The following is a 21,032-nucleotide window of genomic DNA, read 5'->3' on the forward strand; positions in this document are numbered from 1 at the left end:
AGACTTTGATTGTTCAGCAGCATTGCACCAGACTCAGAATCAAGTCCCCAAGTATCTTTCTGCATTAGCTTCAGTGAAGGATTAAAGGACCATGTGTAAATTTTGCTCTAAGGATTTTCTAAACTGAGGGCAGTTCTACTAGATCAATCCCCAAACCACTTTGGATCTTAATTTAATCTTGTTTTAGTCCCAGTGCTGTTTTCTTTTTTTCTTTGTGTCCTTTCATTGTTTAAACACTGGCCTAAAACTTTCACATTTAAATATATTGAGTGTAAAGTTAAGTTACTGTCAAATTAACATAACTTGAAACCCCACGTAAATATATTTGAAATGCAGGGCTTGTTCTCGACACATCAAGTGGGAAGAACTTTTTTCTCATGTGGTGTTTGGTTGATTACTATTCTGTGATTGGTCAGAAATTGGAATTGAAAAGTTGACATGCTAGCGGCCACTCTGTGTTCTCCCAAATGCTAATATTTGTAGGTTGACCGCTAATCTCTGCTGGGTGGAAATCGGCAATGTTCAATGCTCCAATCATGCGGCGACACATCGACCAATCGAACACATTTCTTTCACCAGTTAGCATTTAAACAGATGATGTCAGCAAAAATGTCAACGAGCGTTGAGCAACACTTTAATGGCAACTCGGCAACAGTTTAGCTAGCTACGCTTGGCCATTTGGTAAGTTTTGGCGCTCGTAGCGTGAACACAGCATAAGGTCATTTAAAAAGATGAAGTGTATTGTGGAGGGTTATTTTTTCACATTTTAAGTGAATGGCAGCAGGATTGTGGCGAGATTAGTTAGATCACAAGATTGCAAGACGATACATCTTCCCAGACTTTGAGCTACGTATCCCTTTTGACAATCCACTAACAGCTATGGACATGTTTTAGATTTGACAGCCTAGTAGTTGTGCTTTTTAAGCACATATTTTCTTTTCAAAGACAACAAGTATCACCTACCAACATGCTAACTACGTAGCTAGCTTCACTGACTACTTGCTAACTATCCTATCTCCTCAGACTGCAGCTTTCTGTCTGTCCTCTTCTTCTCCTACTATATAATTTGGTTCATTGATCTGATTGCTTAAAGTTAACGTGTGATAGACATATGGCTCATTCAAGTATTTTTAAAGTGCCCTTTCCCACCAGTTTCCAAGAATGACCTTCAAGAAAAGTTCTGTGTAACAAACCATCTGGCATATCAGGTTACAAATCACCATCCACCACAGCCACAAGAAACTGAAACCTACCGAAGTTAAAATCAACAGCTTGCATGGAGAAATAACAACTCTAGCAGCATGGGTCCTTATATTATTGCAATTTGAGTCCCGTCTAATGGTTTTAAACAACTCTACTTAGGCCCCACCCATGGTTTATCAACTCTATTTCCAGAAAAAATATATAGGGGACATGACCTCTGTTGACCAAAGTTGGTTATTACATCTCTTTTTGCTGATATTTCCACCCAGATGTCTTTGGCTATTAAAAATAGCAACTACTACAGGTACTCTACCCCCCTGTCGCTTTTCTACTTCATTACATCTTCTCCTCCTGCTGATACCAGTGTTTTACCAGCTCTCCTCACCACAAGCAAAGGTCCAACTCATAAGTGATCTGCTCCACACTGTTTGATATTTCAGCTTTATATATATATCTTGCTCCGCTCAGCATATGGACATCCGCTGCAGGACGACCATAAACCAATTGCCTCTTTGTCCTGGGCTTCAAGCCAACCACCCTTCTCCTTCCAGCAAATGTCCTGAAGGTTGAATAAAAAATCCACTCCGCCCAGACTTTATGCTTCATCTAAACAGAACCAACAGGGATGGCACGGACCCAAGCACTCAGCCAGCCTGCAGATTTCTACCCTGCCCTGCTGTGACCTGCCCTTCGTCCTGTCTTACACCTTGATGAGAGCAGCCCTCTGGCCCTGCGGTGAGATGAAGTAGCCGTGTTGTAGTGAATTGCTCTCGTAATATAATAAACAGTGTCACAGTTGTTCTCATTATCATCATCATTGCAGGTTAATTACAGCAAGTCATCGGGGATTCATGCTCGAAAATGTAAATTAAGAAGTTGTTTAGTGAGTCTGACTAAATTAATTAAATGCATCAGGTTACAAAAGATTTCAAAATCCCTTCAGATATTTTTTCATGAGTTTTCAGTGGATAGATGTTGCTTTTGTTTTTTTGTTTGTTGATCATTGTCAGCAATCAAGTTGCTTTGTAACAATTTGGCATCAAACTGAAGAAAATAGATTAAATTACCTTCATTTTTAATTTTTGCACCCAGTTATGAGTCACTGTCACCAAATCACACCAAAACTGCTGCTTTGATCCCAAATGAAATATCTCAACAAGTATTGCTGAAGATGATTCATTCGACCAGTTTTGTAAGAGTGGTGGGGAGTTGAGGTTTAAACAGGAACATCTGTTGGGTGTTGCTCTTAGACTCGCATGACTAGTGAAATGTAAGGTTCCTGTAATCTGCGAGTTACCGCAGTGTCTTCTCATACTCTCACATTAGTTGAAGTGTGCTTGTCCCAAAGTGCAAAGTCTCAGGTTCTTAAAGTATATCCAAAAAATCTGAGAAGAAGGGCTGCTCATGCGAGAGTCTGATGAGCAACACCCACAGATGTTCCTATTTAAACCCCAATTCCCACCAGTCTTGGATGAGTGGTGAAGCAACTTCAAGAAAATCCATTCCTCCTTGTTTTCAGCTTCTTTTTTTTTTTTTTTTTGGATATGTTACAACCTGGATAACTGAGAACCTTCACAGACATACAGGCATTCATGGTTCCCAGAGGATATATCCAGCTGATTTTACCTGATCCCTTGACTTTTGTCAAGCAGCAGCAGGAAATTTCTTCGAGAACTGTCAGTTAGATGGATCTGAGGGTTTTTTTTCAGATATTCATAATCCCCTGAGGATCAACAGTAATAACTATTCACGATCCGATCCACATCATTTCAGCTTGTCCATTGCTTTGATTTGTGACCAAACACCTGCAAAATTAAGTATTTTCCCACGAGCCACTTATGCAGTCAAGACACATATGGTTAGGCTCACGTTATATCGTCTTTGAGGATTGGCCCTACAGATTAAGGAATAATGATTTTTGACAAAAATGTCACTAGATGTAATCTGTGGAAAAAGAAAGTACACCACTGAAGCCAGTGACAGGAGAAGTAAATAACATTGACCATCTTGTGACAATACAATGTTCTGCTGGGAAACTTTGGGACCTGGCATTCATTCATGTGGATGTTACTTAGATGTGTAGTACCCACCTAGACCAGACCAGGCACCCCCACCCCATAGCAATGACACTCCTTGATGGCAGCAGCCATCCCCAGCAGGATGTTGACCTGGCCGCCAAATTCACTAGATCCCAAACTAATCAAGTATCTGTGGGACGATCCACAAAGGCCCCGCTCCTCAACCTATAGGACCCAAAGGCCAACACTAACATTCTCTTTCCAGGCACCACAGGACACCCAGAAAGGCCCATGTCCATTCTCTGAAGAGTAACAACTGTTTTGGAAGCACAAGGGAGACCTACACAATATTGGTGTTTATTGCCAGAAATAACTGGTACGTGTAGGGATTTTGTATCATTGTATATTGAAATTTCTGACCAGTCTTGCAAAATTCGTTCAGCTGCAGTCTAATTGAAGGTTTACTTCTATCCCCCCAGAACGTTTTAATGGGATTTCTATTTGGACTTTAAATAATCCTCTTTTTCTTCAGACATTCCTTGGTGGATTTGTTTCTGTGCTTAGGATCAATATGACGTTGAAAGTTCACTTTCTGTTTCCCAACTGATGACCTCACATTATCTTGAAGCATTCTTTGATACAATGCAGAATTAGTAGAGTAGTTGAGACAGTGGCTGCTAGCTACCGGGTTCCTTAGACAGCAAATATACTGTACGTGCCAAAATAAAATCATACTACCAATGCTACTGTGAACAAGTTAGTTTGTTGGTAATGGCAGTTAGTTCAAAGCACCACTATGTACAGTCTGACAAGGCCACTATTATGGCTGACACTGTTGTCATCACTCTTTGCTCTGAGCACCACAAACATAATTCAGCTCACCTCCACTGTAGTGTTGTGGTGGCAGAGAACAGGATTTTCTCGTAATGACACTTTGCAGCCCAACGCATCTGGTCAGCCAGGAAATGGCGCATTTAGTCAACCACCATTTGCGTACTTCCCTTTTGTCCGATAATGGCACAGAATTCGACCGAATTGTTTTGCCCGCACCTCTTCGTTTCACCGCGCTGCTCCCACGATTGGCATCCCAACTGCTCTAATTACCAGCTGATGTTTAGTAAATCTGTGAGGCTCTTCGAGATTAGCTCCATCCTGTCTCAGCACAAATATCATTAATGCATCTCTGCGTGCTTTGAATTATATACTGTCCATACTATGTCTTATACAATATCTCTCTCCAAACTTGTCAGTCCAACTTTCGCTGTCATTCTTTGTTAGAATGACGTAACGCCATTTACGACACGAATTCAACAAGCTCAAGTATGTTTGTAATTATCAAATTTACCACACACTGTAAGCCTAAGGCAACACATGCTGAACAGAAATGTCTACGAGTGTGAGAAGTAAATATTCTGTGTGTGTGTGTGTGTGTTTGTCTGGAACCAGACTGACAACCTTAACAGACTGCTGTCACTCTGCGAACTGGCTCAGAATCTAACAAGACAAAGGAGTCCAACAGCGCATGAAGAAAGCAAACAACTGCTAAATAAATTAAAAAAAAACAACAGCTTATTCACAGCCCCGTGTTGTTGCCCTGTCAGTATTCTGTCAGCGTGTGCATGCGGTGCGTGCAGTATCTGCATTTGATTCTTTTGCCCGTGGCCGTGTTAAGGTCACACATTAATCACAAATTCCTGTTTTCCTGCAGGTGTGCCCGTTTCCTCTTGCATTCCTGAGTCTCACAGTTGCCTGTGCTGGTTGAGGTTTGATCCGATTGCATGTGTGTTTCAAGCTATGGATGCATCTGTGTGCTCTATCATTGATAAACTCCATTTTACTGCATAGTTTGAGATTTTTCAATGTTTGTGTTTTATTTATTTGTTTATTTATTGTTCTTCCAGGCAGCCCCTTGGCTACCAGTCACTGCACTCTGGCATGAGCTCCACATTTCGGCCTTGAGCTTGACACAATCAGTCGTAGTGACCGTCAAGTCTGCAACTGTTTTTGGCAATTGTCTAACTGTGCTGTCACAGCACCAGATCGGTTTAAAAGCCCTGCACTGCTTCTCCTCATTATTATAATGTCACACTGACTAAAATGAATTCTCAACAGACTTGGACCTCGGCATGTCTGCTTATAAATGTATATACACCACAGAAACCACATGTAATCATTTAACAGCCTGGTTTACAAAGTATTCAGCTTTATCGCTGAGATGTGATTTGTGGTAAGTGTGCATGAACATGCCAAACCACAGATGTATCACTTAAGGTGTTATCTGTGTCACTGCATCTAATCAGTCATACATGAGATCGACTGTAAGTCATCCAGAGGGAGCTCTCAGCATTTTATCGGGGGGAAAACAGTCCTGCGTACTTCATAGATGTTATAGAAAGTAATAACTTTGTCGAGTTGCTTTGTAGTTGGTTGCACCAACAATAAATCCCCAAAACACTGAGCCTTTATCTTTGGTCATAGTTGTAATGGAGTTGTTGACAAGAAGGCAGAGAAGAGTCACTACTGAGTACTTCCTTTAATATTTACACCTGTAGCATAACGTCATTGACAAAGATGGTTGTCAGCCACAGTAATAATGAGCTAAGGCAAGGTAATTAATAATTATACAAAAAAATCATAGCCTCCAGTTGACGTGAGCAGGCTAACGTGTAACACGGCTAGGTCTGTTGTCAGAACACAAAGCTAGCATACTATTTGTAGAGTGGTACTACAAAGTGGCTATTGAGTGGAGTTATAAAGGCTGAATGTGTATGCAGATGGAACAACTGAGTGTTTTCTATGTATCTTGTACATTTTATTACAGGCAATAGTTTTGATTAAAAATGTAAACATGTTGGGTTTTCTGTTTCAGTTTGCTATTTTATATGAAGCTTAAGCAAAAATTCAATAAGGAAGATGTGTCCCCTCACGATCCGTTACCCTCCGATGGATGAATGTGGGCTGTCGCTCTATTTTTTGATCTCTTCCGTTTTCCCACGCTGTCAAAATCAGTCAATCCTCAATTGGCACGTCTCTACTACTATCTGATAAACAGAAAAGAACGGTTCAGGAAATCCTTCCTGCGGTTTGCAAAACTATCGTGCAACAGCTCACCTGTGTGATCATTAGTTCACTCTGTTACTGTTTCACACATCACATCACCATATTACCATTTTACACTACTTGCACAATATACTGTCTCTATTTATCTATTTGCCAGCCTCCATGCCGCCAATCATTCCCTTGTCAATGTGTTTTAAACTCATTCCATCTACCGGCTGTCTGTTCCACAACCCTCCTACTCACCATTTCCACCTCTCCATGCTCATACTAGAAGTCTGTCTTTATCAGAGGTCTGCCCCTATCTACCTGCATCGTCCAACTGCCAAACTATGACTTTGCATGTTAATGTTTATGTTTCTTCCATTAATTATTCACCTATACTTGACCTCTCCTTGTAGAATTGTAAGTCTGTGGTCTGTGTCATTTGTTTTCACTGGTTGGAGCTCATGATGACTGGCCTACTGTATCGGCTGCAATGTAGTTAGGTCAGTGGTTGAGAGTTTAGCGCTACTGCTAGCTAGCATGCTATTTCTAAAGGCGGAAAGAAAAGTCAAAATATTTAATGAGTAACTTGTCTACCCATAGCTGCCTTCAAATGGGGTTGTGTTTACAGTGTCCACAAGAAAAATCCATATAAATGGTCACTTCCCGAATTCACAACCTCAAAACACGACATGTTTGGTAAGGTTCAAATTTACAAGTTGAGCTGTATACGTTTGCGTGGGCTTTTGTTTGAACTTGTAACTACGACATGGTAGGTCAGGTAAGCAAAAGCGTTTGGGATTCAAATGGTAACATTGACCGTAAGTTGCGAGAAAACCACGGCGAGGCAAATGTCGGCATCTAAAAGCCATGATAGCTAATAGTTAGCAAGCTAACCACTAGGTAACAAACAAAGAAAAATGTAAAGGGAGTATGACACTACAAATCTCTATTCAGGTAAAATAGGGTGACCAGACGTCCCCGATTTCCGGGGACAGTCCCCGTTTTAGGTGACCTGTCCCTGGCTAAAGCTGTCCCCGAAAATGTCCTCGATTTAGCGTTTTATGAATGAGAAAAAAAAAAATTGCATGTAGACTAGAATAACAGTTATTAACGGTAGCCAGGTAGGAAGCACGAGTAAGCATGGTGCATGCATACTAGAACAACGGTTATTATGGTAGCCGGTAGCGCTCAGTTCCAGGTGGTTCAGCCCGTTTTATTACTCTATTACTACGAGGTTGCGCTAGACTTTTTCGTTGTCTGTCAAGGCTTCCATCAGGTAGTATTTTAAAATAAAATTTGCCTTCCATCAGTCCTAGCAACGTGCTTTACTATATACAGTCAATAGTTTTCATCCGATTCCTAAATTTTGGTAGCCGTTAGCCGCATATACATAGACATATATACATATGTATATGGTTGGTTAGCCGAGCTCTGACGTGTGCATCAGTGTAATCAGTGTACCAGGTAATCGTGTCCGTGATGTTTGGAATGAAAACTGCGATTAGAGACAGAGCCAATTAATATGGTTACTCGCCACCAAGTGGTCAGAGGTGTGAAATGCAATCTGTCAAAATGACAGATGGCCTTCAGATTTTTCTGTCACAGTTTTAAAAAAACGGTCAATGACGGAAAATATTCGGTTAACGCGACCCCTGCTATTACTACTACTACTACTACTACAACTATTACTTTATTCCTTTTATTACTTTTAGGAAATGCTAACAACAATGTTGAGAGCCACATTCCTGTTGTTACACTTGATTATTATTGTTTAAATATGAATAATACGTAAATGAATAAATAAATGAAACGGTAATTGTCCCAGTTTTTACATTTCATCCTGATAACATATAATTATTATTTTTTTTATCTCTGGTCACCTTAAGCTAAAATCACTATATCATAACCTTCATAAAGCATAAAGATTTACTGCAGGACTGTTATATTAGATTTGATTTTACCAGTCTGTCTATAAGTAATTTTTGTACTTTTGTGCCACTGATAAACTCGTATAATTCTGTTGGCTTTCCGTTTATTTTTGTTTTGTACTGCTATATTTACTTCTGGCGACCGCCATTTTTAAATTTTTCACCAAAATGGGGAGGGGCTGGGCGGACCTGTTGCCAAAAAGCGTTCCGGTCTAACACACACACATACACCCACACACACACACACAGATACACACTGACTGACTGCAATGTAGCCTTTGTTCCTCGTGGGCGTGGCCTGCGTCAAGGGGGAGGGGGGCGTGTGCGCGAAGGGGAGGTGGTGATTACGTGGCGACGTCACGCATCGCTTGGCTCATGTCAACGCCAAAATAAAACGGGTAGAAAACTTTTCATGCGACTCACAGGTCGAAAAACACATGGTGGCGAAGATACGGGGCAGCAACCGGAGGCTTTGTTCCCGGGGGCTGTGATGGTTGCTCGGCGTTGCCTTTTTTTTTTTTTTTTTTTTAAAGCACCGTGGTCTGTTTTTGTTCTTCCCCCCTCTCTCTCTCTCGCTCTCTCTCTCTCTCTTTCTCCTGGGGTCTCTCAGGGAGAACCAGCGGGGCTGCAGCTAGCTAACGGCTGGTTGTAAGAAAGTGGAGAAGACGCCGGTTGAGCGAACGGGGAGCCTAACCGCCTACACAGACCTATGCGACGGTTAGAAGGTAACGCGGCTCTCCTTCCACCTCTTCGACACGCGACGCGGCCGTTAATTTTTTTAGATTTTTTTAACCGTTAAGATATTTAAACACTAAAAACAGCCCTGCCTGTCTGTTACAGTTTTAGCCAACAACTTTCACTGGCTCCTGACTTCTTCTGGCTTTTTAAACCCTTCATGTCACGTATTGCACGGTAATATGTCCTCGTGCGCCTCAAAGCACATCGGTTAAACGTTAATATATATATAAATATATACGTAAACGTTTATATTGAGTTACCAGCTGCTGCTGCTGCGGTGCAGGCTACACAAGACCTCCAGACCCACAATTGTTATGCTAAACTGGAGCATCTGTGTGTTGCTTTTGAAAATAACCGCCCGTTATTTATCAGTATTCATGTCATGATCCGGACTGGATCAAGGGCTGTCGGTGTGTGTGTGTCTTCAGGCAGGCAGGCTGTGGCCGGGCCGGGGGATCGTGCTTGTTGACGGGGCGAGTCCGGACCCAGCGGTGCGGTGTAGCAATGCGGTACACGGGGGCCCCGGTTTAGATTTCCCAACGAGGAGAAGGGAGGAAGGGAAGGAGGAAGGGAAGGAGGGAGGTAGGGAGGGTGGAAGGAAGGAAGTAGGGAGGGAGGGTTGTGGTCGGGGATTGAACCGCTATTATTTATGTTCGGTTCGATATGTCACGGGGTCACGGTTTGCTGACAGCAGCGGGATAGTCCGGAGGAGCAAGGTCAAACGTAAAGGAGGAAGGCGGAGAAGCACCTCTCCTGTCCGGGCTGTCAACCGCAGTGAGGAGGCTCTGTAAGCCGCCTCCTCCTCTTCCTCCTTTTCCTCCTCTTCCCATGGCGGGGAGGCTGTGTGAACCAGCATGCCAGGTGAAGAATGCCAATGAATTATTCAGGCACATGCTGCATATGATCAACGTGGCCCCAGGAATGTGCACACTAGCTGCTTCTGGGGCGGGGGGGACAATAGGAGGCTCTTTGGATGGTGTGTCTCTCCCTCCAAGAAGAATGGCCTCTCCTGTTGGACCTGGACAGTGTCTAGAGAGTGGAAATCTGAGCGGAGCATGAGTTGCGCTTCACACGGCGTGGAAAAGTGTATTTTAAAGTTTACTCCAAAGCTTGAGGGTTAAATTGTTCCATTAGACTACCACTTACCCCGAGCGAAGCCGCAACCTTGCGCTGACGTGTTTTGCTTGTGTTACTTTGCTTGTGTTTTGCACCGACGGTGGACGTTTTCGACTAAAAATAGACCTTAATGTCTACTGTAAATGCCTACAGTGTCATGCGCCGCCCCGAGGTTAACCTATTTACGTAGGTCGTCGCTTTGCAAACCATATGACGATATATCATGATGTGCCGCCGCCGCCGTTTACGCCCGGCAGTCGGAAAATAAACCTCTGCCTTGCTGTTTATCAGTAATGTGCAGTTTTTCAAACGGCTTGCATCATTTTCTGTGATTTAATCAGAATTGCTGCCCGTTTATCAGGACAGAGTCCAACCCGGCGCTGACGCAAGATACCACCCTAATAGCTGATGTTACTAAAAGACAAGTTAAAGGTCATTATGGGAGAGCAGCTTTGTATCCGGTGTGTCCCGGCTGAAGCTTGTAGGTGTTTCAGGTTGCGAAGAAGCCGGGAAACAAAAAACCTGAGGGTACAAGTTTGTAGCTCTTAGGCGAAGCCGGGGTTTTCGGGGCGTCCAGTTTGTATTAAACGGCGTCGGATAGGTGTCGATTCAGCCGTGTTTTGGAGGATGTGGCGGTTCTGTTAGCCAAGGCCCACAGACTAAAATGGAAAGAAATGTTGGTGCGACACAACACAACACAATGCGATTTTAGTGGTACTGCAAACCACAACGAAAACACAAGCCGAATCAACAGCTCGCTTAGTTATTTTAATCAAATGCCGAATACCTTAACCTTTATGGGGATTTAGTGCGGCGTTTTATTTTTGGGGATGCGTTCAGCTTCACTCCCGCACCTCATGAACTTGCAAAGCGAGTGCGTATTGTCTACCTGGGGGAGGTCAGCAAGTTTGTTGATGTCCCGGCAAACCCTGATGTTTGTGTGGTTCAGAACTGAGTTAGACTTGATGTGTTCTTTTTTTTTTTTCCGTTATCAGACATAAGCAAAGGGAGAAAACTGATAAGATTACACTCTCTGCGGCGCTCTCGTCTCGTTTTAACCGGACGGCCCGGAACACGCTGATTTAGCAGTTTTTGCAAACATACTCCCATTTCAGTCCATCTCCTCTCGCTTTATTTGCAGAGGCTTTCAGTTTTTAGTCAATTTCTTCATCTAAATAAACAGATCCGCACAGCGCGTGAGTTCATGTTCAGCTAGATATGGATTTGTTTGTTCTCGTCACTCGCGGTCGGTTAATCATTTTGAGACGCAGTCGGTCCGAGCGACGGTAGCGCACGCTTGCTTTAAAACACAAAAAAATCCTAAATCCTAAACATTTCTTACGCAGTTTTCTCCATCTCATTAGCCGAGGCCGTTGCTTCATTTTAAAATCCTCTTTTCTCTCCTTGCTCAGGCTTTTGTTTTCTTCCCAGGGATTGTCGGTGTGTCCTAAACAACTCACTGTAATCCCCTTGCAAAATATGCATGATAATAGAGACCTTTTATCCCAGCTCTGAACACTGTGCCTCGTACTGTATTCACAACTTATTTTTTTCTGCCACTCTGTTTTTTTCCCCTCTGTTGCCCTCGACTCTGCTGCCTCTCATGTGCCTTTCATCTTCTCTTCCCGCTCTGTGCCCTGCTTGTCTAAAGCCCTCATGTCACTTGCATTAGACAGCCCATGTCTCCGGCTTATAGTTTTTTTCCCCCCTGTCTCTTTCCCTTTCTTCTTTTCTTTGTGGACTGGGTGAACCACACAGGGTGCCGCTTCACCCTCTCAACACCACCGCCGCCGCCGCCGCCGCCGCCTCGGTTTCACTTCTGGTGCTGCCCGGGATGACTGACAGTCATCGATTGAACCTGTCCATGTGTATCACCCTCTGTGTGTCCGGCCCCCCCCCTCCCGCCTCCCTCTTCCCGTCTCCCCCCCTCCCCGTCGTGTTTAGGTGAGTGATGGAGACAAGAGAGTTGACCGTGGTAGCTGGCAGCTTCGTGGGTTTCCAGCTCCTCTTCTCGGTGGTCAGCCCGCGGCTCTCCTCTGCCATCTCGCCGGGGTACGGACGGCTGCCTCCCACCAAGCTCAACGAATGGAACTCCAGGTGCGTCACAACAAAAACCGCCGCGTTCCCCCATCGTAGACGAGCCTTTTCTGGTGTCCCGTGAATTTCTTTTCATCTTTGTAACATGTGAAAACATGTAGAGATGACCTGATACCACATTTTGTCAAATAAAGGCCTAGAAAGTAGGGATGCACCAAAAATTTTTGACCGAAAAACCAAAAATGTACTTTTGGGCCATTTTCAGCCGAAAATTGCTGCGGTTGTTGCTTGCATCATCGCAACATCCTGTTTTGGCAATACAATTTCGGCCGAAACAGGATGTTGTGATCATGCAAGCAACAAAAGTGCATTTTTGGTTTTTCGGTCAAAAAGTTTTGGTGCATCCATACTAGAAAGTACACCTGGGAACGCAGAATATTTTGGTAAGCTCCTCAAAAAGTTAGAAAGAAAGCGTCCTTTCCGGAAGTGTACACTTTGAAAGAGTAGGGAGTTCATTTCGGCACTCAAATAATACCAGAACCTGGTCCTGCTCAGTGAGAGACAATAGCATCAAAGGACATGCTACTAGCATGTAGTGCATTCTCTCCCAGCAGGTTATCACGTCTTGCTGAATTCTTTTTATTGCCTGATTGAGCGGCATACTGTCGCAACTGGTCCATGCAGAGCCTACACCGTGGCGGGTTACGGTGGTGTGAGCATTTATACTAATGCGCTGGTCTGTTGGCGTTGTTTTGTTCATTCCGCCGCTAAAATGCAAGTCAGCTATGTTGAGTTTATCTCTGTACTTCAAACTGTGGCAATTAAAACTGATTAGCTCATGTTGGGACACCGAAAAAAGGGAAGGTCTCTGAGTAGACGATGTTTTGTTGACATAGAAAGGTGGAGTTTTATGTGCATGTCCGGCCACCGGCGAGACGTGAAAGAGGAAGTGTGGTCTTGGTTGCCATGACGTGCAGTTACACCTCTCTGGATGTGCACGCCAGAGGTATACAGTGTAGGCTAAGGCATGTATGGTACAAGGCTATGGTGTACCTATGACGTAAATCTGACACAGTTTAAAACACTCAAATATCAAACTGCATTGTCAGCGCTTCTTTGAGCCAAAAGACCTTTGTCAACAGCCAGCTAACATGCCTATCTCTGCCTACCTTCATCTTCTCCCCTTGGGTTTATTGGTGGTTGACATGCCGGAACATGCATAACTATCATACCTCCTTGCCTACATTTTGATAAGACATTGGTTATAAATCGTATCCCCGGATTCTACGAGTGCATGGCGGTCGTGTCACACTTCCCTAGATACGGTTGTATAACAATACAAAGTCATTAAGTCCTGACCTCTGTTAGTGAGGTCTGGTGATGCCCCCCCCCGATGTGCCTCGGGCCACCTCACCACTCCATACAGCTGTGACGTGAACGGCGGCCGGAGCGCAGAGCGGTTTGAAGTTTCAAAGCAGAAACCTCAGGGGTGAAGGTCAGAGGGCAGTGATTTGTAGTTGCACAACATATTTTGCAGACTCTCTGTTATATTCAGTTTTTTTCTCTCTCTCTCTCTAACCCATCAGTTTGCTTTTTAACCATTCCTCAAAAAAAATAGCCCTTCAGTCGTACAAGCATAGTTTACATTAGCCTGTTTGTCCCTAACAGAAAGAACAGAGTGCATTGACCAAGAAGTCTGAAAGAAGTCAAAGGCACTGATGGTTCACTTTAGAGTGGTCTTGCATAACAGGCTGTGTTGTTTATGTAACCACAACTTAAGTGCAAGGAGAGGAGGGAGAAAGTGTTTCCAATGCAAAAGCAGCCTACTGTTGAACAAAGGAGCATCAACATTATTTGTATTGGCTGCGTTTTTCTACTAAAACTGTGCGTCCTTTTATTTTTTAATGAATATAAAGAGTAACTTGTCGGTACACAAGAAGCTGCGAGAGTCGCAACAAACGTCCTCCATCGCTGTTCCATACTTAGACACTCAAGGACGGTAATAACAGGCTTGTACTGTCAAGTTGTCCGTCTGTCGAGGCAGCCTTTGTCCAGCAGCTGCAGCCTGTGGACCCACGGGCTGCACAGTGACAGTGGAGGAACTGTGATTCTGGTTGAGGGAAGATAACGGCCTCTGGAGTATCTCTTCAATGGCCCAGATAACCACTCCAAAGGTCAGGGGTGATGCTGTCTCAGGCCTGATTAAAAAGAACTTACTCTCGCTGGAAACAAAGGGACAATACAGATGTAATTACACAGCAAGAAACGCCAACTTTGATTACCCCGTTACTCAGACCTCCTGCCTGTAAAACTGTCGCCATGTTTTCTTTCCTTGACTTGAACTTTTGTGTCTGTGTCCAGGTTGGTGTCGACCGTGCACGCCTTGATCGTGGGATTGTTCTGCTTGTACATCCTGTGGTTCGATGACGCGGTCAACGCCAACCCTGTCTGGTAAGAGGAACGGGAAGAAAACTAAAAACCAATTCTTCAGAATGAAACAAGCCGCAACATGCAACACACACACACACACACACACACACACACACACACACAGGCAAAATATCGGTGGGGTTGTGCTTCGTCATTTTTTTTTTTTTTGGCAGCTAGAGCTCATACGGGGAGGGTGGAAACAGATAAAGAGATGAAGACCGAAGGAGGTGGCGACTAGGGAACGATTGTCGGGGTTGGTGTTTAAAACCTTTTGGAGCGTCCCCTTCGTCAGAGCGAAACAGGGAAGTGGAGAGAACGGATCTAATGTGTCGGCGGAGTCTCTAGAGAGATGTGGAGTCAGTGGATTTACACCTTTGATTTTTTGTCTTTCACTTTCCCCCCCTACCGCTGACTGTCTTACTTGCATCAGTGAATGTCTTCCCCCATTTCTGTCTCCGTTCCAACATCTCAATCAGTCGTCTAAGACCTACTATCTTTACAGCTGTCTCTCACTTCTGTATATATTCTCACCTCTTCCTTCCTTCCTCTTCTTCTCTCTCTCCTGACTTCCCTCTGTTTCACTTCCTCTCTGCCTGTCTAGCAGACTAGAATCCCATCAACAAGACTCCTTTTCATTGCAAACAACAGCAGCCTTCTGCACGAGCCCCCTCCCCCCTCCCACCTCCCTCCACCTCCCGCTCTACACCAGCCAGCTCTCGGCGAGCCTCCTCCTGCCTCTAGCTGTCCGTTGTACCCCACATCTCTGGCTGTCGAATCAATGCAGCGCACCTCCCTCGCTCTTATTGTCTCTCCGTCGGCCTTGGAAAGCATCGCTCGCGGAGAGAAGAGAAAGTAGTGGTGGGTGCAGGGTGGTCAAAACGGGAGATGGGGGCTCGCTCGTTCTTTCTAACAGTTCAACGTTCAGGTACTTAGCATCTTAGCCCTCCTTTCCAAGCCTTCTTTGTCTTTCTGGACGGGATTTTTTTCCCCTTCAGCTCCCACGAGAATAAAGGTGGCAGCCATTTCTTTGCTGCAATAGTTTCTACTCATTAGTCAATGCTCCAAACTTTAAGCTTTATTTCTTCACACCGGCACCTAAACGCCTCAAAGCTCTTCCCGTTGCAACACGCCAGCACTGCAAGCATTAATTCTCCAGTCAATCTGATTGCGTTACGGCATCATTAAGACCTGTCACACAGCAGCATTGTTCTCTCCCGGCTGGTCTCAATAGTGCTTGAGCGGCCAGACTGCTGGAAGGCTGTATTGTTTGCAGCTACTGCTCAGCCTCTTTTCAGGTTGTCACTCTGGCTTGCAGCCCTGCCTTAGCTGTTATCATAATCCATTCAGTCAACAAGCACCGTGTCTGACGGCCTCGCCTCTGCCGCCACTTTTTTCTTGATTGGCTTATCTGGACCTGAACTTAACACGTGCTCGACTCTATGAGGAGAATGGAGGACCTGGTTGTCAGGGTTGGCTTAAGGTCAATTTTGTGGAAACGTTTCAGTGACAGTGAAGCCATTCGACCTCCTGCAGGAACATTTCCCTTCTTGTCGTTTTTTTTCCCGGGGTGTTAACTTGAATGACAGAATTTTCTTAGCTGTCACAAATCGCTCAGTTCAACTTGATAAGCGCCTTCTGTTCACGAGTTGCCGAGCGTCTTTGTGAACGCTCTGCTCCGTTTGTGTGACAGTCAAAAACTGTAACCCAACAGACAAAAGACAAGTTCCACAGCACAAAGCTTGAATTGCTGCTGCTGGCATCCAGCGGAGTGTGTGTGAAGAGTGGCGCGTCACCAGTTTGTGGCATCCACCTGCCCTTCAACACCTCTGCGAGGATTTCCCACACACTTCTTTCATGCTATGCCTCCTCCTGTGTGTGGGAGCTTTTTCCCCAGAAGTATTTTGTCATGAAATTATGGTCCTAAATTCCCGAAGCTGTAACGGGTCATCAACGCTCCAAATCAACCTAAAGAACTGACGAAGCCACTGAGATGAGAGGAGAAGCGTCTTCAAGAAAACTCAAACAAGTCCAGTTATCTTTGTTTCAGCTTTGTTTTAGACACACCATGACCTGGACGACTGAGAGTCTCACAACACAAAGGGTTTATCACTTTTTTCTCACAGTTTAAAAGAGCATAGTTTAAAGCAAAACATAATTTGAACAAAAGACAGTCAAGGGTCTGCAAGATAAATGAGAACATTGTGACCATCTTCCTAATATTCTGTAGGTCTCCCTTGTGCCTCCAAAACAGTTGTGACTCATTAGAGAACGGATATGGGCCTTCTGAGGGTGTCCTGTGGTGTCTGGCAACACAATGTTGTTAGTGGGGGGGCCTTTGGGTCCTATAAGTTGAGGTGAGGGGCCTCTGTGGATCATCCCACAGATTCTTGATCAGTTTGGGATCTAGTGAATTTGGAGGCCAGGTCAACACCTTGTGCTGTTCTCCATGTTTTTTTGAGTTGTTCCTAAACTGTTGGGGGTTGCTGCTGCCATCAAGGAGTGTCATTGCTATGGGTTGGGGGTGCCTGGTCTGGTCTAGGTGGGTGCTACATGTCTAAGTAACATCCACATGAATGGCAGATCCAAAAGTTTCCCAGCAGAACATTGTATTGTCACAAGATGGTCAATATTATTTCATTCTCCTGTCAGTGGTTTTAATGTTGTGGCTGATATACATTTGATTCTTCTCCCCCTAGTTGGAAGGGAGTTTCTGCCTTAAGCAAAGGAGTATTTTGGGGACCTGTTCACATGTGATGATGTAATGGATTGCAAGATGGACAGGCTGGTGCAGTGCCTGCAGTATGCCCATGCATGCAATGTGGCTACTGTATGTAATTGTTGGTGAAGAGGCAGCCGAGCTGTAAGGGAAGGATTTCGATTTAGCAGTTGCTCTACTGTACGTTTAAGCCTGCACCTATGGTCATGAACTCGGGTACTGTCCAAAAGCAAATGAAATGCTCAACCTTAGATCTCAGAGTAAAGCTGCTCCTCCAAAATGCGCCCAATTGAGGTGGTTCGGGCATCTTGTGTGGATGCCTCCTAGCACCTCCTTTTTGATGGTCTACTGGGCACGGCCAGCCGGAAAGGGTCCCAGCACTCGGTGGAGGGATTGTACTGTACACCTCAGCAGGCCTAGGAACGTGTTGGGATCCATCAAGAGTGACTAGATGTGTTCCTGGAAGAGTGACGTGTGGAATTTCTTGCTTAGCCTGTTGTCACCATGATCCAACCTTAGATAAGTGAATGAAAACCAATGAGCACCTGTATAAATATGAGCCAGCGGGGCAAAGTTGGGTTGGGCTTATGGTGACGTGGCGCCAGGCCAGTCATTGTGCCAAGCCGGCAAAGAAGGAGGCCAGAAATACCAGAAATTTCAAGTACTAGAGAAGTATTGCGTGTTCTTCTGCTGTCTGCTGCTATCTCCAATAGATACGATGATAAGAGCGATTCTTGCATGAGGCCCACTGACTCAGTATCATATCACTCCCTGTGTAAAAATCTTCATATCTCTTTCCAGGCCAAATTCCAGTACACGGAGAGGACAGCGTGGGTTTACTGTATATTTAATTAAGTGAAGCCGGATCTACTTAATGTGATTATCAAAAAAAAGCCTTCGGCGACGGCAGGCTGCAGCCGAGAGCCCTTGACTATCACTTAGGCTGGGTGAAGTCCAGACTGATATTTGCTTGGCGCTTTTCTGAGTGCAGCGGTAAAGTGATACAGCTGATCGGTTAACGGGAGGAGAGCTCTCTCTTCTGAAACGGGAGTTCGATGTGATGCAAAGAGAAGAGAGAAAGAAACTTAATGCATCGTTAGCACGCCGGTAAGAAACTGCTGATTTTTGAAGTTCTGGACGAAGCTGAAAAAGACAAATTCTCACAAATACAAATATAGAGTCCAGGGTCATCTTATGTGTAAGCTGAGCTTCTGTACAGTAGACGTGTGCGGCGTTTTTTTTAGTAGGCATGTTATACAGTACGTGCGTCGGGAGGTCCTGTTACACAAGCGGTCAGGCAGCCGTTTGCTACGCGATACTCGTGACCGACACCGGGGTCGGATGTCCGTCGAAGCAGAGACACCTCCATTGTTCTTTTGAACAGATGTCATTGGCAAAGACGCCTAACGGTCACCAGAGCGGGGTCAGAAGTGCCCTCAAAGACGGGGACACAAATAAACGTCGGGGCTGTTTACGACGTCTCCAGCCAAGAACGTAGAACGCTCAACTCTGAATGACCTTTCTACGGGAATCACTATGAGCGCGTTGGCGTTAATTAGTCTTTGCAGGAGTAGATTATCCATCAGATCAGACAACTTAACATTTTTTTCTAGAATAGTAAGTAGCTGCCCCTCCTCCTGGCTTGTTTACCCTAAACGTGGTGTTGTAACAGCTGTGTTGAAAGTCCATTTACGCTGTTCTTTGTTGTTCCACAGGGGCGACCCCGGTCTCGTCAAATTAAACGTAGCCATAACCTGTGGTTACCTTGTTTATGGTAAGCGCTTATTGTCTACTCACTATTTCCTCTTGCACAAAAACAATGACTGCCTGTGTTTCCTGCACTTTGTGTTGTATGATATGCCACTTACCTGCTATTAGGTGCAATCTGAGAGCTGCTTTAACAATTAATATTTTAAATGTGTAGCTCTGGAGTGTTTTCTGCCCTTGTTTCCTTGAATTTACATTCAAATCTACGACTACTCTTTGGATTTCATGACGTTTTTCAGCTTTTTATGTCTTCTGTAAATGCTCTCCACACGTGTAACTGTCTGATTTAATTATTACATTAAAATGTGCATTGTTTATTAGATTAAAGTTAACAGTGTACTTCCCGTTCATCATGTACTCTCCTTGCCTTTGTGTCCTCGGATGATGTTTTTCCTTCCTTACATTATCTAAGGTTTAGCTTTCTTCTTTGTTTGCCCGCTGGTGTTGTCGCTGCTCTTTGCCTTTTAAAGACAGCCTTTGCACATGCTCACCCTCCGAGGCGTTTTGCCAGCGCTCTGACCGGTGTCTGCCTCTCTTCCGTAGACCTTGTGCTGCTGGCGTGTAACTGGAGCACGATGGGGGACGGCTTTTTCGTCTGCCACCACTTGGCGGCGCTCTACGCCTACGGATATGTGCTGGTGAGTCCGCCGCTCTTAAAGCCCCGGAGTGTCCTGTTCTTAGCGACCGGCTCATTCATCTGTTTCGCATCATTCTACTTCCTGTGTTTATGGTGATATCTGTGTGGTTTGGTCTTTGCAGACACGTGGCGTGCTTCCCTACTTTGCCAATTTTCGGCTAATTTCTGAACTGTCCACACCGTTTGTGAACCAAAGGTGGGTCGGTCTGAATGACGTCTTATTTGTCAGCATATCCCAGGATTCTTAAAAGTCCTAACATATCTTCTTCTATGACATTTCCTTATTCTCTGCAGGTGGTTCTTCGAGGCGTTAAAGTTCCCCCGCTCACATCAGATGGTTGTATTAAACGGCGTTGCCATGGCGGTGGTGTTCTTCCTCGTGCGCATTGCCGTCATGCCGTCCTACTGGGTCAGCGTGTTCGCCACTTTTGGCACCGAGGACTTTGAGCGGCTGGGTCTGGGCGCTCAGGTGGCCTGGATCACCTCCTGCATCGCCCTGGATATCTTGAACACTATCTGGATGTATAAGATCTCCCGCGGCTGCTACAAGGTCCTGACCGGGAGGGGGGGGCGAAAGGTTAAGGAGGGGGTCGAGGCGTCGCCTTCCTCGGACAAGAGGCACGCCAACAACCACACAGACTAAAAAGGATATGTAGGCACAGACGTGAGCAGGAAGGGAGGCTGGAGGCCCAGGAACTCGCAGCCTCTCTCTTTTGCTGCATCCTCAGCGTCCCGCCCTCTCCCACCCTCAGTCCCAGCCCTTGATCTCCCAGTCGTCGGCCAGCGGACTGGACTCAGAGTCCTCAGGTTCTGGCCGACATGAGACAAGGAGCTCTTTGACTCACTCAAGCACCAGCGTTTGCAGCCTCACAGACTAGTATCCAGATTAGTATCCTGCTGGGTGATAGCTTTCGGTCGCAGACGACAAGGTAGAGCTCACAAGCACACTTTTAACGCCGCCTGTTACTCACCTCTCCCATCCACCGCCACCGCCACCGCCGCTCCTCTCCTCTCCTCTCTCATCTCCCCTCAAGTCTCCTCTCACACTCAGCCAAAGCCCAATCCTCTGAAGTGCCTGTGGAAAACAGGAAAGCAATAACAGTGGAGGAGTAAGATCACAAAGTCTAACAAGAGTTCAGCCCCTTCAGAAGACGTCTCCCGAGCAGCCGGAGGCCCTCCATCTCCCGTTCGAATCTCCGTCCACGCTTGAGAGGACCCAGGGGAGCGGGGGGGGGGGGGGACCCTCGCATCAGACCCGTCCAGTGTTTGTCGATCTATAGGGCTCTTGTCTTAAACTCATCAAACCTCACAAAAAGAGACAGATAAAACACCATAATGCCTCTTCAACAGTATCACCTGCTGTGGCCTCCGTGTAAACAAGTGGCGCCTATCTACTA

At 45.3% G+C, this 21,032-nt stretch overlaps 1 protein-coding gene across 1 annotated transcript; it reads left to right on the forward strand.

Annotated features, from left to right (window-relative positions):
- Nucleotides 1-8,799: 8,799 nt before the first annotated feature.
- tlcd4b (TLC domain containing 4b) lies at nucleotides 8,800-20,365 on the forward strand. The gene is made up of 7 exons (XM_084570386.1): nucleotides 8,800-8,919; nucleotides 11,993-12,145; nucleotides 14,447-14,536; nucleotides 18,947-19,005; nucleotides 19,542-19,636; nucleotides 19,758-19,831; nucleotides 19,930-20,365. The coding sequence occupies exons 2-7, from the start codon at nucleotides 12,000-12,002 to the stop codon at nucleotides 20,276-20,278; spliced, it is 813 nt and encodes a 270-aa protein (XP_084426512.1). The 5' UTR covers nucleotides 8,800-8,919; nucleotides 11,993-11,999; the 3' UTR covers nucleotides 20,279-20,365.
- The last annotated feature ends 667 nt before the right edge of the window (nucleotides 20,366-21,032 follow it).

This window comes from Chelon labrosus (assembly GCF_963514085.1).
Source record: "Chelon labrosus genome assembly, chromosome: 21".
Lineage (NCBI taxonomy): Eukaryota > Metazoa > Chordata > Actinopteri > Mugiliformes > Mugilidae > Chelon > Chelon labrosus.

Excerpts from the sequence above, each read along its gene's own strand:
- tlcd4b (XM_084570386.1), top strand. The coding sequence starts at position 12,000 with ATGGAGACAAGAGAGTTGACCGTGGTAGCTGGCAGCTTCGTGGGTTTC. Across the intron at positions 19,006-19,541 it reads CTGTGGTTACCTTGTTTATG|ACCTTGTGCTGCTGGCGTGT; the intron begins GTAAGCGCTTAT and ends TCTCTTCCGTAG. Across the intron at positions 19,832-19,929 it reads ACACCGTTTGTGAACCAAAG|GTGGTTCTTCGAGGCGTTAA; the intron begins GTGGGTCGGTCT and ends TATTCTCTGCAG.